At 37.6% G+C, this 18,868-nt stretch overlaps 1 protein-coding gene across 2 annotated transcripts in view; it reads right to left on the bottom strand.

Annotated features, from left to right (window-relative positions):
• btbd11b (BTB (POZ) domain containing 11b) overlaps positions 1–18,689 on the bottom strand; it is a 43,691-nt gene extending 25,002 nt beyond the window's left edge. Inside the window, exon 1 of one of the 2 annotated variants that reach the window (XM_079465781.1) lies at positions 17,660–18,689. In XM_079465781.1, coding sequence (XP_079321907.1) covers positions 17,660–18,524 — 865 coding nt within the window. In that variant the 5' untranslated portion in view covers positions 18,525–18,689. The remainder of the gene's footprint in view (positions 1–17,659) is intronic. The other variant, XM_079465782.1, reaches the window with a different exon arrangement.
• Positions 18,690–18,868: the final 179 nt, after the last annotated feature.

Genomic DNA, 18,868 nt, shown 5'->3' with positions numbered 1-18,868 from the left:
AGGCTTCTGCTTCGGTGACGGCTAATGCCTTCCCATCCCATCCTTCACATTTTATGATGCCTACACCCTCCACAAGCACAAATAACACACACACTATGCTTAGACAGTATAGTCCAAACCACACTTTTCATAAAACGTGATTGCAGCAATTATGAGGCATGAAAGGCAATGAATAAGGCTGGGAAAAGTTGCTATAATTACAAGGTACAGAATTTGTAGAAAATGCTTGAATAATAAAGGACTTTTTGGAGGTGCTGAGACCGGCTTAATGTTGAGCCATTACAGCAGAGGTTGATGTTGGAAGGCTTTGCGGATTTTCCAGAGGTGTGGAGAAGTGGAGAGAAAACCCACAAAGAACAAAGAGCAGACCTGTGCAGCTCATGCCAAATAGTAAAACACATCAATTATAGTTCTGGGTACACTTGGATTTTATATGAACATAATTTGGGGATTTTTTAAATATGCTTTGTAACTAAGTCGTCTTGTTTGTTTAAGAGTCATTGCATTAGACAGTCAAAAAGAGTGAAACGTCTACTATTTAAATGTGATAGGGTTGTGACTGTCAGATGAGACATGACATCCGTCCTCCCTACTGTGCAGTGTAACAGACTCTTGAGATGGACAGTCGGTCCACAAAGGTCCCATTGACTGAACTTGTTTAAATGACAGTCTTCTTAAATTTTCAATGATGAGAGTTGAGAGATGTTACTAGTAAATACAGATTAGAGTCTATGGCAACAAATCCACCATTTTAATTCATAACAGAGGGTCTATAAATGGAAACAGTGTTTGTGGATAAATTTATGTTCTGTGCTTCCAGCTCTGGTCTTAATTCAATTAACGTACCACACGGTCTGAAACAAAATACATCACTTGAGGACAGACACAGGTCCTGTTTTAATTAAAAGTAATGTGTTTTTATTTAAGCGTGATTGATCTATACACATTTTATCCTGGCAAGGATTTGATGGTTATCTAATGCTACTTAAATTGTTTTTTTTAATGTCTAACTATTTAGCATAATGCATACTAGTCTATTATGACAGATAGATCTAACTAAACTAAGATTAAAATAGCTCATAATTCACAATCATTTAATATAAAACAGAGGCTGATAATGGGAAAAAACGTGTTCTCTCAGCTCAAGGTCTCAATTGAATCAACAAACCACATTTGCTGAAACAAAATACAGTACCTGGTAAAGCCACGAGTGTGAATAGAAATAGTGTCATGTACTTTTTTCAAACCACAAGCCATAAGCATCGGGATAAATTATGACTAATGATTTTACTTCTGCTTTTAATGTTTCTTAAACATTTTTTGAACTTTTTAATCATTGAACGTTTAATCAAGAAAGATGTAAACCTAGCATCAGCGTTTCTGTTGAGACGCGTAACGTTACAGTTCATCTTCAGGTTAACATGACGTCTTATCAACTGCTGTATTTTCGAAGAGCAGAGAGCTTTATTGAGTCATTTTTTTCGAGTTGCTCAATTGCAGTGTAGAGAAACAGTGTATTACAGCACAAATTAATAAAAATGAGAAGAGGGTATGACTAACAACCATTACACAATACATCTTCTCTGCTTATACAGTAGCGCATGGTAATGAAAAAATATTTTACACAAGGTGATGATATCAAACACCCCAAGGGAAAGGTGAATCACTTGCAGACGTGCTTGAAAAATTGTACCATAATAAAGCTTCAAAACATTGCCTATATTTATACAGTATTTTTAGCGGGCCTTAACTTATAACAAATGGGAAATACAGTCGTTCCAGATCCTCTGTGGACATTTGTCTGCTTGTTAAAGGGATTGTTCAACCAAGACCTTCATAATTTCCTCACCCGCATGTGATTCCAAACCTGTTTGACTTCTTCCACAACATAAAAGAAGATTATTCTAACTATTTACAAACAATTACCTAAGACTTTTGCCTCAATAAACCCCTGAGTACTGCTTATAAGGTAGTTTTTAGGTTTAGGTATGCGGAAGGATTAAGGGATGTAGAATAAAGCAATGCAGAATAAGGCATTTATATGTACTTTATGCATACTAATATACAACTAATATGCATGTTAATAAGCAAGTAGTTAATGGTGAATTTCTGTACTTTAATATAAAGTGTAACACATTTCTTTCTTAAATATAAACATTTATGTGTATGTGTTTATAAATTCAATAATAATATGCACAGTGCACAGATATATATTATAATTAATACACATACTTTTATTCTGGATGCAATTATTTGTGATTGATCGTGGAACAGCACTATTGTGAAGTAGCCAAAAAATACTGGACCCCAACATCCATTGTAAGGACACAAAACCACTGAAACATTTCTCAAAATATTTTCTTTGTGAATAAATGATGTCAGACTTTGTATATTCGAGCGAGGTATCCCTTTAAAGGCTTAAGTAGCGAGACCTTAAGTAACTTACAGTTCTTGTCATACACAGAAATGATTCAGATGCTAAAACATTACTTTAACTATTACTGTTTATGCAAATATCTAACATTATAATTGTATGAACGCAGGGCCGCCAAACAAAGGTATGTATCCGTCCCTCTTCTCTAAAGATGCTTATCAGCTACAAATTTCACACAGAAAGAGCTTGGTCTTGTTCAGACCATCAAAAGGGTTTTCTGAGGATATTTGACCTCATGGTGACCTACAAAATGCTATGAGAAGGTGGGTAGTGCTAAATTATAGCTGAGACGCAAGGTAGCTAATCGCTACCCTTTAAACAAGAAAAGTCTACATAGGAAAGCATGAGGTTTGCCTGCACAGAAAAGCATGGGATTTGTTGCTGGAGCATATGAAATACAATCAGCCCTTTGTCAGCTGCAGTGCTGAGTGCATCAGCAGTTTTCAAAACCACAAAACAAAAAAAAACCTCATTGACCTTCACAAAACGCATCTGTCTAACGAATCCATTGTTTAATTTTATCATTTAGTTTGAGAATATATGAGAAAAGGAGAGCGTTTACATTCAAAGTCATAAAGGCAAAATCCCATTAAGGCACATCAAATACACAGCGTTGAGATGAGTTTGATAAGACATTCTGTTTTCCCACCAATGCAATATTTCAGACTATTTTCACATGTCACTGCATGTCTGATACACGTCTTTATTTTAGTACATCTACTGAGAAATTTTAATTAGGTTATGAAAGAGTTTTTATAAATGAGGTTGTGCTTGGAAAACCTGACAGTCTGGTCATCCTTGTTGAATTAATTGAGTTTGCTGACATCCCCAAAAGGTCATTTACCGAAAGGCACTCGGGATTGGCCAGTAAGTAATGAAAAAGCCACAAGTATGACAGACACAGCTTTGGCCGTTATTGATGATACAATTCAAGTCTCATATACTCAAAGTGATAAGCATATGATTGAGAAACCCTGGTTATTTCTTATCTGTGATGCTCTTAAAGACAAAACATAAGCATGTACATGAGCACTGGATACACGTACAGTATGTTCTCCTCATCATTATGTACCGACGGCTGCTCTGCTAGGTTTCATAAAGTCACAAATGTCCAGTTAGATTATGGTTTATATTTTTTATCAGTTTTGGCTCAGCGTGGTGCCAGGTGGATAGGAAAATAATTTCCATATGGCACTGACAGCAGTGTGGGAAAACCAGCCTGGTGCAGGCATATTTACAAAAAACAGGAATAAATACAGCCTCTGGAGATCAAATCAAGGACAAGCTATTTTTGTTTTCTGTTACAGAAAAAGCATCCGATAGACCTCGTAAGGGCAAAAGTCGTTCTCAGTGGTTTTTCAATCGTTTAAATACATCAACAGAACGCATTCAAAACCAACAGTTTAAACCAGCAACATCAGTACCACTTTAGCAGATACGCACCTCTTATGAGAAACTATAACAGAGAGTCTAACTCAGAGTTTTGGGTTTAGCCCGTAATGACATCATCACCATCACACTGGAACCTCAGAAACCCCAAAGTCAGGATCTAATGTACTTTTACAACTGTATAATAAGCAGTGGTTTATCCATCCACTTCTGAAACAACAACACATAATGTGGCTGTAAATTCCACTGCGTTTTCTGAACAAACTAAGTTCGTATGGTGTACTACAGAACATTTTGTTTACTTGGGATATTTAAGTGATGATGTAACTTTGCTGGGTGTCAGCAAGAGATTCTTTCAATGGTTTCCAGTCATGTAGTGTGTGCGGCCACAGAAGCGGAATTTTCCATGCCATTCCAAAAGGAGGGAATACTGTAACTGGTGACATCAGAAACGAATGAAGCTTCAGGGAGCCTAGCTAAATTAATGTATCGCCCATATAACATTAATCATAAACGCAGACCTCTGAATGAAGGAACCGTCTATAAGTGCATTGCAGCTTTAGGCTTTAAGGTTTTGCCAAAAGCTTAAATCGAAAGTCTGAATTGCTAGCATGCAACCACAAATAAATAATCTCTTTTCATTCAACTGTAAATGAAGCAATTACAATCGAATTGAGGATTATGTTAATAGCGCTTCATGCTGCCCAAATGGAGTTTAAATGTTGCTAAAGTTCCGCCGCCGGCGATGAATGACTAACATTAGACTACAATCCAACACAGAAATGAAGTAAATCAACCAATCAAGCATGACGATTTGTGTTTTATCAAATAATGAAGATAAGACTTTGACTCATTTTATAATCTCTGATCGACAGACAAAAAGACGTGTGTATAACCTTTTATGTTTAACATTCTATTTAATGAATATTAGCAAGAAGAGGACACCTAATAAGATCACAGAGAAATGCCACAACATTGAGCTGAGCAGGGGAGGAGCAGCTTGTCGGTGGTTTATTTTTAGAGCCAGCCGTATGTGGTCAAACAAACAGGAATCAATCTCAAAAATGGCGTATGTTAACTCAGGTAAAAAAACGACCCTGTGCACTGTAGGTCACTACACTAGAAAGCAAGTGGAGTAATAGAAGAGAAACACGGCTGATGACATTTGTTCAGTGTGTGTAAGAGAGAGAGAGAGATTCAGTTTTTTATATATTTCTGTATATTACTATTTCACGTTAATTTTGCACTGCATACATTTATAGTTTTCCTTTTTCTGCACTATTTCTGCACAAACTCCTTTGTTTTTAACAAAGTTACAGTAGATGACATTTTTAAGATGTTAGAACATCTTCAGGTGTCTGAGGCAACAGGATTAGATGGCATTCCAGCAAGATTTTTAAGAGATGCTGTGGATATTATTGCCCCAGTAGTTACCTATATTGTGAATCTTTCTCTACAAAAAGGTATAGTCCCATCTGACATGAAATTAGCTAAAATAATTCCCTTGTTCAAGAAAGGAAATAGAAATGATCCTGGAAACTACCGTTGTGTCCTTGATAATGATTTGAGTGGTGCAAGTATGGATTTAAAAACTTTGGGTGAGATGAATGCAAGGATTTCTACATCATTTCTAGCCAGGAATATCCGTTATTTTTTATATAAACAAAGTGTTAAACTACTAGCAACATGTCTTGTGCAATGTCATTTTGAATATGCGTGTATTTCATGGATGTCTGATTTGTCTTGTGCTTGGGCAGATAAATTACAAAGGTTTTAAAATAAATTGATAAGGATAGTTATTGGCTTTATTAGTTGTTGATATAGTTTCATTTTTAAATATTTTAATTGGTTACCTATTGAGAGTCGAGTAATATCAGAGATTCAGATGTCAGCCACAAAATTTTGATATATTATACTTATAATTTTATAATATTATTGATGTACCACATGATAAGTGCCTGTTATACGCTATTGACCCTTGTACATGGCAATAAAGCACCCTTAAATTGAATCCGAGTGAGCAAATAAACTGAACTGAAAAAATGTTGATGTTAGTTTGTCTATGTGACGGAGATCCCTTTACATTTTAGTCATACTATCATGTAATGCTAAAAGCACTAGCTTGTGCACTCTGTTCAGCTTTTAAAATTTTTCATGCAAAACAATGCCAAGATTAGTTTAAAGGCTTGCTCGGGTTTGTGCAGTGCCTTTTCAATTTTGTGTCTCAAATAAGACCAGACAGCCCAGTCGATGCTGTCAATCACAACCAAAGCCTGGCTTAGTTAAGATGTATTTCGCACAGTCTGATGTGCAAGACAGTTAATGTCAGAGTCTGTCCTGGCTTTTACCCAAGATCCCAATGGGGACAGATCGTACAATCTGACAAGCAACAATAGTTTAAAAAAAAGAGCGTACATCAGTCTTGCAAGTATCTGATTACAGAAAAAATAAGTTTTCTGTAGCTTGTTTTTCTCTCCTGTAACCATCAAGAGACTGTAAAATATTCTGTAACAGAAAAATGCACAAACATGTCAAAAAGCTGCAGTGACATAACTTATGTTCAACCAAACTATTCTACATAGTTTATCCGAAGGGGATATGCCACCATTTCAGGCAATGTATAAAAAACAATGTTTAACAACAAAATCGAAGCGAGACTGCTAGTTGACAGGCACGGCTGTCTCTCGCACAAGATCCTCAGTCGGACAGAATTCATGCATGAATATCTGTCTCGCATTCTCATGCTGAAACCATTATAACCAAATCCCCTTCACATACGCTCTATCCTGAATCAAGTACATGACAGCAGTTCAGGCGTACCTGAAAAGAATTGGCTTTAAAGCATCTTACTGCAGAGATGAAGATGAAACCTCACAAAGGCCTTTTGCGTGGTTCTTCATTAGCATACGCACAACACATTTTTCCAATATACAGTGCAACTCTACCGTAGGGAAATGCTGTGCTTGGCAGGAAGATTAATATAGAAGGGAGCCAGGCAGGAGGGTTTCAGGGGGAGCATCTTAGGACAGATGGGATGGTTGCATGAGTCCTGAATATAAGCCAAAGGGATTGGCTGAGGCTGTGCTTTATTGTTCACTGATGTCTTTTGACATGGGCCCCTTTAGCACGTTGAGCTATTTTTTGTGTGTCAACATCTATCGACATTCTCAAAGGAGGGACTCAAATGTCTCCTGAAAGACAAGAAAGAGGGGAAAGAATTACTTAAAATAAATATTGTAATGTTACTAGAACTGATCTCTTTTAAGGTCCGGTGTATGAAATTTAGCGGCATCTAGTGATGAGGTTGCATATTGCAACTCATGGCTCATTCCACCCCTCTGCGGTGGCTGACAAAGAACTAAGATGTCGTCACTTTTTCATTTCTTTGCCGAAAGACATAAGGTATTTACGAATGGCGTTCTGTAGAGAGTTTGTCCGTTTATGGCTACTGTAGAAACAACATGGCGAATTCCATGCAAAGGGACCCGCGGTGTGTGTAGATAGAAATAGATCATTCTAAGGTAATAAAACATAACGCTTCATTATGTAAGGTCTTTTTTTACCTCTGAAGACATATTCATGTATATTATATTGGATTTCTGTCAATAGATCCTCTACATAATGACACACTGGACCTTTAAACGCACCCAAGATTTTTCAACTTACTTTGTCATCAATGTGCATGCAACATGAAATCTGCAAATGATTTGAGTGTGTTCTTTTTTGACACATTGTGTTGCCGTGCTTGATATCCTACAGAAACTAAAAAGTTCACGCTCGACCGAATCTAATGCTAATCAACCAATTACAAAACTAATGGTATTACTGTTGGAATGGATCGGACATTAATGTAAAATGATTATACTTTCATGCTTCAGCTGGTAGAGGTCAAGTATGAATGTTCAATCACTGGAATATAGATTTTTTTCTAATTATCATACATTTGGGCCGAATGTTAAAGTGACAGTGATCACCTAAAGATTTCACACCACATACAGAAAACGCTGTTCAACATGAACCGTTTCTAAAGCAGAACTTTATTCCGCCATTACACAAATTGTACTGCTGTATACCATGGTACTGTACAGTGATGGAATCAGAGGTGCTTTGATGTATACCATGAAAGTTTAACACATTCATGTACTGTACCATGGTATTTCATTTTACAAGTACTCTAAAGCATGTCACAGAATGGTACAAACATGGTATCATGCTCATAGTACGAAAATAATGTCACAGACGATGACATTCACTGATCTAACTGCTGTATATTTAAGCCCATAAAGGGAGATTCATTGGCACTTCAGTAATTGAGAAACCCTGCTTCTTCCTCTTATTCTCTTTTAAGAAAGCCCTGAAAGTTCCTTTATTGAGTCAAACATCTGATCAGCACAAGGTGATTTCTGGTTGAGTCAAACCGTATTTCAAGTACACTTCCCTCACTTATCTTAACACAAAACAGAACAGAGCAAATCAAAAGCAGTTAACAACTTCTTCCTCTTGTGACTGATCTTGTGCAATATCTTGCTTTTGTCATCGATTGTAACAATGGCAAAATTCCCCAGGAAAATAAACAGAAATCACACGTTTGTCACTTAAGAACGCCTGTTCATGTGGGAGGAGAGTGGATCTGAGTCACGGTTTCAACCATCTACAATTAACCGAAGCTGCTCTCTTTAATTTACTTTATTTTTCTCACTCGTAACTATAAAAGTGTGCAACAAGACAAGTTTTTTTACTTTTATTAAGTCTATTTACTTTTGTCTTAAGGGTGTCATATCATACATTTTTTATTATTAAATTGTTATTCTTGAGGCCCACTCACAACTTTCAAAAGCTTAAGCGCCAAAAGAAATCATAATTTAACATTTTTATGACCATTTTCCACCATCTTTCTGGTGCTTAGAACTAAACGATGCATTTTATGTTGCTGGACTTTTAAAACTTTCATGTAACCGCCCTCTTCGTATGTGTAATGCGCTTTTGCATTCACAAAGGAAGGTTACACTATGCATTATGTCAAGCCGCTTCATTTCAATAGATGAAGCATTTTTGGATTCCGCATAATATGACCCTGCCTGCTAGTTTTGCCCACTTTTAAACTGATGTGGATAAAGGAAATACTTTGTTTCCAGATGGTCACTCTCTTTTTGACAGCCGCAATAAAGAATGTGGTCTTGTGCATGTGAAGCTACGGTGAGCGCCTTTTCTGTGGATATGTTTCATTTGACTACGCAACCATCCAGTCCAGGTCAAAACAACTGCCAGCTCCAACTCCATCATTCCCTTGGGAAAAAAAGCATTCAGCTCAGTGTTGAGCCATTGGCTGGCCTACTTTCGGCCTCGGCTATGACAGTGAATGGGCTAAATTGGATGGAAACGTTTTTACTCATTTGTGCAGGCGAGGAACTCTTACAGTTCACCACAAGGCTTTTGGTTGGTCAGGCAGACATACACAGGAATATAACTTCTTTCTTATTCAATGGCAGACTATAACCTAGATCCTAAAGGCACAAAAACCCAGCAAGCATACCGTCTGGAGACAAATGCAGAATGACAGTCTAGTTTTCTGTATACACATGAGCAGAAAAGCTGTTTATCGTTTTTAGTTTTAGACAGATGGAGCAAGTAAGTTAAGTACCTTTCTGAAAGAGTGCGGCTATAACTACATCATGGAAGTATGTTGATATGGAGATAAGGAATAATCTCAGTGTGCATTAAGGGATAAAAATGAAAAAAATGAAAATCTGTCATCATTAACTATAACCTCTTATCATTTCAAACCTGTTTGACTTTCTTTCACATGCAAAACACAAAAGAAAATAGCTTGAACGATCGACGGCGGTACCCATTTACTTGTATAGTCACAAAACCAATGCAAGTCAATGGGTACTGCTGTTGTTCATTTACCAACATTCTTCAAAATATCTTCTTTTGTTTTTTGTAGAAGTCAAACAAGTTTGAAATGACAGGAGGGAGAGTATATGATGACAGAATTTATTTTTTTGGGTGAACGATCCTTTTAAGTTAGCCTTGAGTCAACATGATCCACAGCTCCAAAGGATTTGCCATTTTTTTACAATATAACCTTTAATTTTGGGGAGAATTTTGTTTTTACTTTTGATCTGGTAGACTAGAATTATTGAAAATATTTTGCTCAGATCAATACTGACTTTACGAGTCCGTACACCTCTGATGATGCATATTAAACAGCATGCTACGGATTACATTAGCTAGCTTGCCCGGACATGCAGTCATTTATTTGCATGCTCGCGTGTTAGAGTATTGCTTTAAGGCTGCATCGTAAACTAAATTCAGAGTGAGACAACTAAAGCCTATAGAAGGTGTTACATAACTAGGGAAATGAAAATCATTAGTCACATGTAGGATTTATTTTCAAACAGCTGTTTAACAGGAAAACAGCAAGACTTTAGGAATGATGGCCGCATGCACGATTAATGTTGGTAAGATGATTTAAACCATCTGCCATGTAGACCACTTTTTACATCAAAGACAAGCAGACAAGCGATTATGCAGTAAAATGTACACATTCATCCCTGAAACATCTGTAACATGTGAGAACGACTTCATAAATTCAGCCCACACTACAGAACTAATAATAGTGAGCGAATAAAGGAGGATGAGGGGCATTTACATTTCTGAGTCACCAAAAATAGGCAACAGAATAGATCATGACATTTAATTAGTTTTGTTTATGTAGTCCTCACACAAAAAAATCAAAGCAACATGATGCATTGGGATTTCTGAGCTATCTTATAAATGATCTAATAATATTAAGTAAAAATAATTTGTTCCGCCAAGTTTGTTGTTACAATACTAAATGTCTCATTTATCCAGTTACTTTTTGTCAAGACAACAACAGTATCTTCAACGTTCAATTCTAAACAAGCCAATATAAAAAACTATTGTATTCTTATATGAAATGATGCCATGCTTTCAATAGAGCAATCATCTTGCAAAGATACAAATGCAGTGTTTTCAAGAAGACACTTAAACACACAAACCTCAACGATGGTCACAATCAACAAACACTGGTAAGTAAAGAAACAAACTGAGATTTCAACATCGCCACACAACAAATAACTAAAGGTAACAACATATTCACAATAATAAATAATAACAATAAGAGCAAACTGGTAAACAAAATATATTATTAGGGAATCCCAAACTCTTAAGATCAGCAACGTTGTTTAACCTGAAAAAACAACAACGCTGAATAGAAAATATTATGAAATAATTCACAAGCTAGTATCTGCGATTCTAGCCCTAGACCTGCCTCGTGCAATTCCATTTTGTACAGTACACACAACAAAGACCACCAAATGCTTGTTTGTCATTTTAAAAAAGGTCACAACAGATCTAAAGAACTTTTTCCAGTCAGTCACACTCAAACATAAACAATTAATTAACTTTGATCCGGACATGTTTGACAATGCAGACAATGTGCTGCAGTATTTGAGTCATTAATGGATTCTCTGTTTGCATAAATCACACCCTCTGTCATCAATCAGAGACAGCAGGCTTGTGATCAGAAGGTTGCCAGTTCTAATCTCAGTGCCAGCAGGTCATGACTGAAGGGCCCTTGAGCAAGGCATCTTACCCCTGATTGCTCTGCAGTAATGTGCCACTGTATAAAACTACTTGTAAGTCGCTTTGGATAAAAGCGTCTGCCAAATGAATAAATGTAAATGTCATACACGAATTGAACATTTACACAAACACTGCATCTCAAGACATGATACTGTACCCATGACACTTACACCCTATTTCCCCACAACGGGCTAAAGAATTGACAGCAGTTTGTGATAAAAATCCAAGATAAACTGACCTTTGACAAGACATTTACATTTACTCAGTAGGCATACGCATTGGTCCTAAGCGACTTGCAGATGAGGTAAAAGCCAGTATTCTAAGACATGTGTCCCAAACTTTGGGAGTTCACATATTTTTGTTCTACAAAATTCTAATTGGCTGTCAATCTAATGCAGTAAAGAAATATACAGAAAACAATTATGCCATTGAATTTAAGTTATAAGGAATATATCAATATAAAAGATACACATAACTTTAGTTGACTTCCACTTAATCACAGACAATATAAAATAATACTTTTAGGAATAAGATGTATAATATAAGAACATATTATATCAGAAATAATTTTAATTATAGATGGCAGCACCTATAGTGCTTCAGATGTATAAAATAAGTATAAATGACAGCACCTCTGGCACTAAAAATCTGACCCTTAAAATATATTACAACATTTTCAAAAAAGTCTCCATCTACTGTATGCTTGATGCCTTTAGAGTATGCAAGTAAATAGGACGGTAGTTAGTAGCCACAATAATGAAAAACAGAATGAAGGAAAGCACAGGCCAACTTCATTGATTGCAAAACTGATTTCTTGTGTGAACGGGGAAGAAGAGAAGTAGTCTCTTTTTAAACTTAATTTCCAGCAGTATTACTTGTGGTAAATCTTTCCATTTATTGAAGGCATCAGCGTCAGTTCTCTCTAAAAAGTGACCTATGATGCTACAGGCCTTATCATGTTCACTTAATCCACTTTCTTTAAAGCTGCACCACATTTTACATGAAATAAGACTCGTTCAGGATAGAGCATGTGTTTGCAATAAAGATGTCCTTAAACAAGACAAAAACATGCACACACACCTTGAAATAATATAAACCATATGCCAGCTGCACAGGATGAAGCCGTGGCCATCGGTCAAACAAGACGATTCACTTTTGCTTTTCCAAGTCAGGAGTAAAAGAACTGTACATTCATCTTAATATGGTATTTGGTTTCTGTTGTTTAGATTCGGTATGGACGTTTAGGCAATTTATAACGTGCACGTGGCAGGTTCCCACACATAAATCGTTCATGAACTAAATACACACACACTTTGGTACTCTGACAAGAAAAGGTTGTATTTTTCTTTTTCCATTAAGCCTTTTTTGTGTGCAGGCAATCTGCAGTACCTGCCTTATGTGAGAAAAGACTTCTACCTCTGTCTCTGTTTTCTTTGTGTCTCGCTCTCACAAGATCACCACTCTGTTCACTCACAGAGAAGAGATCTCCACGGGATGAGAGCAGTAACTTCATCTTCCAGATAAGTAGAGAACATCTAGTAACAAATCAAACAGGTGTAAGGCCATTCAAACTTCAACTTTTCTTTAATAAATATTACATCTTTGACTCATCCCTCACACATTTTTATAAAAAGATATTTGTATATGCGAGCTAGTCATTTTACCTTTAAATTGGTCTGGAACATTACCCCCACTATTATTACTGTAGGTGCATTACTGTAAATGACAATTATTGCTTGTTTTAACATACTGAAGTTGAAATTATCTGTGATGATCGACAGCATGTCGCAGATGCTCTTAAAGAATTGTGTTGACCCTAGAACATTCTTTTAATATACGATGTAAAGAAATACAGAAAGATACACCTAATAGAACATACCATGAGAACCTTGTTAGATTTATTGAACATAGCAACAAACTAGAAAGCCGAAACCATCAGTGGTATTGATTCCTACTCAAGGAGGCTGTCTGACCTTGGCTTGAAAGAATGTTGTGCGTTAAGAGAGGCTGATCTTAATAGTGTTCTAATAGTGCTCCATCTTAAGTGTTATTCTTCAATAAACTGTTGTAATGGTGATAACAATAGTCTAAACATTTAACTGAGAAAGATCTCCTCAATTATACTGAACCGCTGTATGGAAAATGTGTTGCAGTGAGAATTGCCGTTAACCTTCACATGGTCACTGGGGAATCACATGGAGACGCTTTTAGTGTCTGTAGATACTCTAACACACTGCCTAAGAATTATCTGCCATAGGTTATTTCATATGTATTGATTAAAGAGGCATGCTGACCTTGACCTGGCTATAGTCTCCTGTTTAATGGTTTTCTTATCACATGACTGAAAAAGACCTGTTACAATGACTAATAATATTATTTTAAACACACACACATATAAATACGTACATAATTACTATATAGCTACGTATATGGAGTGGCTCAGAGATGACGTATTTTTGTATGCAACCCCCGGGAAGCGAGTAAGCGTTTTAAGACTTTTGGTTTCATATCCCCAAAGTCTATGGGCTTTTTGAATGGGTTTTTGTTAAATGGCTTGAAATAAGGCCTGTAGCTAACAAAACCTCTAAATATTTTCACGTTTTAATCTATGACATAAGACACACCAGTTATAACCGTCTTGCTATTTTTTAAACCTTTATTGTGTCTTTAAAACGGCGGTTGCTAACAAGTTGCTAAAAGCGACTCGGGGGCTTGGTGGTGGTGACGTTGATTTTGAGCGACCATGTGTAGTCTGTTTATAGCATTGTGTAAGCTTTTTACTTCTGGCGATTGTATTTAGGCTTCAAAAATAGCTAATATTGTGTTTTTCTGTAAAGATGATCTTGATAGACAAAACATGTAAACATCATTAGCATTTGTTAATCACAGATCTTATTTTTTATAATAAATATATAATAACTATAATAAATTATAACTAACAAAATGACATTTTTTATTTGTAAGCACATTATTAGTTATGTGGCAAGCTAAATGTATATGTCCAAGTCAGTCCACCGTTTAAACATATAGCTGAAAGGTTTTTGTTTTAACGTGTTTGTTTGTGTAAACGTGGGTGCTGTCACTCCTGCCATGCATCCATATGTGCGTCTGTTTATCTACAGGTGCTGGAGTGTGTACTCGCACATATGTGTGTGGGTGAATCCACATAGCCGTGCTTGAGTGAGAAACAGTGTGTTTAATGCTCAGCTCATTATGTTTTATAGTTCAGTACATTTCAAAGAATAGAGGAGTGCTCCCCTCAGGACCGTCACATCGGCCATGCTGAGAGACATATGTGTGACTGGGCTTTGCTCTTATGTCTAGCTCACATGCTCGCTAGAGATCATCATTTTACTGTATCAATCTAACATATACAAAATGTATAACTTTGTTACGAAACAGACACTAAGCTTACTTAAAAGCAGAGGTTTGTTTATCATTTTCCCCTGATGTCTGCTTATAATGCCATAGTATAGTTCATGACCATTTCCCATTCTTTCTCTGACCCTAGAAATGACATCACTTTTTGGTACTATGCCTTTAAAGATTTTACGTAAACACACTCATATGAAACAGTACTCACAGACGAACTGTTGGGTCTAGTGTAGCTTTTGCACAGTTTACAAAATTAGGCAGTCGGAAACCTGACAGTGGATGTTTTCATCTCAAAGATCAGTGAAAACATTCCTGAAAAAAATTAACTAAAACTATGGCCCATGACTTGTAAACGTCTTATCTCGGTTGTTGCCAATCTCTCAATAGGCCTACCTGCCAAAATTCCTACAATAAGAGTTGTCACCCACACCAAACAATCTGCCCACATCATCCCATCCTCTGTAAACTCTCATATCCACTATGAGATGCCTCTCTTAACCTTTACATGCCTCAATGGCCTTGATCTCAATAAACAGAATCAGAATCTGAATTAAAAACATTACATCTCTGTCTTTGATTGTTAATGTTATTATGTAATGTGTTTACTCGTGTCTGTCAGTCACATTTCTGTCTATTTTTGTTTATAATATATGACATGGTTTTGAAATGTAAAATGATTATCATTACAGTCCAGCAAACCATACAAGTTACAACTATACTATGTACATACGTAAAATTACTGTACATAATTATACATTATGTGTTGTAAGATTTTGGTCACACCCCACCCACATGACTTCTCTTGAAAACAAACATTGTGTAATATTGCACAATACTGCATGACAAAAATATGATATCATTGTGTTTCTGTGTGACAGGTTTGTACAAGTAAATCACATGACCTCCACTGGCTATGAGGTAAACCGTCCGCTACAGAGTCAAGTGAGGCAGGTATTTCTACTTCAGCATTATCTATATTGTCTTTCCCGCTGGATTTCTGCACTGCAGAATGCGAGTTTCATAGTGATTTTCTTTCTGCACTTTCAGCATAGTCTGTGGGCAGAGAATCTGACGGCCAAAAGCCTTCAAAAGAACCTGAAAAAAATGTATAACACAGCGCAGCCTGCAATCTTATGACATGAGATTATGACAAGACTATAACAGACTTATAAATGTTCACAGAATTTTGCCCAGAGTGTGTTAAATAAATGTTTAAGTTTACAATCCAAGCATATATATTCAGACTAGTTAAAAATATGAATAGATTTAAACTACCAAAGAACAATTTGTGAAAGTACATGTTCGAGTCCAAATCAGTTACCTCAGATTCCAACACAACCTTAACTGTGCTAATGCCTCCGGCAAACCCAGACGAAATCCCTAACGCACTAATCTCCAGACACCAATGAATTTACTGTGTCCTGGAGGAGCCTGGTACGACTAGAGCTGTTTCATGCTTAGGCACCCTAACACATGCCTCTCTCAACACACATATACAAATACACCCCTCAGTGCCTGGCACAGAACGCAAAGGCACAAAACAGACCCGGTAACTCAGAGCAGACCACCTCTGCAGCTGAACCCAACAGCCTCCACATCTACAGAAGAGCGCGCTGGAGGAAGCTCGCAAATTCCATTATGGAACGCGTTTAATGCAGTTATGCATATTCAAGGAAATCGAGATATTGTGTAACAGTTGCGTATAGCTAAAATGTACACTTGCCACCGCTAACGCAACTTAAAACAGATGTGTGCTTTTGTTTTTCTAGCCATATAAGAACAAAGTTAAATTAAAACAGCTCTCTTGAGAGGAACAAAGGGTGGGCTATTATCTGGCAACCCATTTTGAGGAACCCTTGAGGAGGAAATGTGCCTTACTATGAAGATGTAATCTCCTCATAATTGTTTCGGTGTAACACCTCTTAAGATATGCAAAATGAAACATTCCTACACAGTGAATGCAGTAATAGGATAAAGTGTGTCCAATAAAAAACTCGTCAAAGAGACTTCGCAAAGCATGTATGCGCCTGACACATCCTATGGATTTTTCATAGTATATATATATTTTATTTATTTAGATAGACATCATTGCAAGTGGTACTGGTCTATAAATTATCGTAACATGGACACCAATAGAACACAGTGATGTAGAGCAGCGCTTCTGCCAAGCAGCTGCATTAAATCAATGATATCATCACTCTACTGAGTGCTGCAATACTGTCAAGTCCAAATTGTAACACAAACATTATTGGAAGGCTATACATTGAATTGCTCCAGGGTCCATCACTGCACATGAACTACAACACTACTGCCTGAAAACATCCAGTATGATGAATGATTATACTGTAACCATACAACTAATACATTTAAAAAGAACAAAATGGGACTGTGAAACAATTACCATGTAAATGCAGCTGAGCACTCTCTGTCACATTATGATGTACCTAGTGCAACAACAAACATTTGTTTGTGCACGCAAACACACGCAAATCTATATTCAAAGCACATCTCTGAAAAATTAAGTTATCTCACATCCCTGAGCTTTAAGAGCCAAACATTCTTAATGAGACTGGGTAATATATACACACAGATGATGTCAGTGTCTGGGCAATGGGCCTAAAAGTTCATTTCATTGTATAAACACAAGAGCTGGTAACGTTTTTTTCATCATTTAAAAAAAGTACATTACTATAGCTAAAATCTACACATTTGAGGTAGAAACCGGTTAAAAAATAAAACATTAGTGTACTCCCTGAAAATAAGTAATAAAAAACAAATAAACATCCAATCAATTTGGAAGAGCAAAGGGACATTTGTTTTGCTAAATTGCTTTTCATGTGGACAACTTACCATTGGCATTTTTCCCACATATTAGATGCTGATAAGGCAAAAGGAGGCCGTATAACTCTGAATCGTTGCTCAGAGCATGCTCAAAGGACTCCAGTGTAAATTTGGGGACCCCGTTATCTTTCTCCACCACCGAGCTATTCAGCATCCGGGTGAAGACCTCTCGGAAGAGGCTTTCCATACAGGCGGACAGGTATATGGCCGCGTGCTCGTGGATGCGCACCGCGACCCTGCTGTCAACCATCCACCTGAAGAACTTCCCGACGGAAAACACCAAGCCGCATCTTTCCGATTTCCCCCGGCTGAATTTGTCCTCAGTGCTCATGTTGTACATGGAGAGCGCGCTGAGCGCCGCGGCGATGCAGTTCACCGAGATGGTCCACGACAGGATCATCTTGATGGCACTTTGTATTTCATATTTGGTGCATTTGCCGTAGCGCAAACTCAGCCTCTGCGCTTCTCTGGCGATCCTCACCATTGCGCGGGTCACGAGCGCAGAGAGCCGTGCCAACAGATCCGCGGATACTGTCCCGAACCTCAACTCTTCCTCCTTGTTGAGCGCGTTCTCCACCTCCCCGAGGCTCCAGGGCACATCCTCAAGCTCGGGAAGTTTCGCACAGTTTCCGGAACACTCCAGGGTCTCGCCGTCTTCGGCCAGGACGGTGTTGACGGTGTCTAGGCTGTTGTGTCGACTGTGCATGGAGTCGGTCAAATGCCAGCTGTGCCCTCCATGCGCAAAGGAGACGTGCGCCTCGGAGCAGCACAGAGACAAGCTCGATGACCTGAAGGAGTCCGCGGCTCCTCCGTAACCCGAATCCAGCGTCAAATCCTCCAGGGTCCTCACCACGGATTTACCCCTTTTTGCCATGACTGCACTTCATATTGTCCATAAGCCTCAAACCAACGGGAAATGTTCCTTTGCAAAGAAATACCACTGTCCGACTTCATCTGCTATCCACGATGTTTTAAATGACACGGGAGAGTGAAGAGCATAGATGCAGGCGACTTCAAAATTGTTGCGTTCACTGAAAATACGCCCCCAACTTCGAAGGAGAAGCGGTGTGGTTATGGCACACACAAGTGTGTTTGAAGCATCGGTTGGAGGAGGAGCCACAGGCAGTACTGCATCCAAGTTGGTTTTGAATTTGCATGGGACTGCATGATGACTCTGTTTCATTACTGTTCATTTGATTACATCTCGTTCAAAGAGAC

This window comes from Barbatula barbatula (genome assembly GCF_947034865.1).
Source record: "Barbatula barbatula genome assembly, chromosome: 10".
In the NCBI taxonomy this organism is placed as follows: domain Eukaryota; kingdom Metazoa; phylum Chordata; class Actinopteri; order Cypriniformes; family Nemacheilidae; genus Barbatula; species Barbatula barbatula.
The sequence above is the reverse complement of the archived record's forward strand: the minus strand, read 5'-3'. Positions and strand labels throughout refer to the sequence as shown.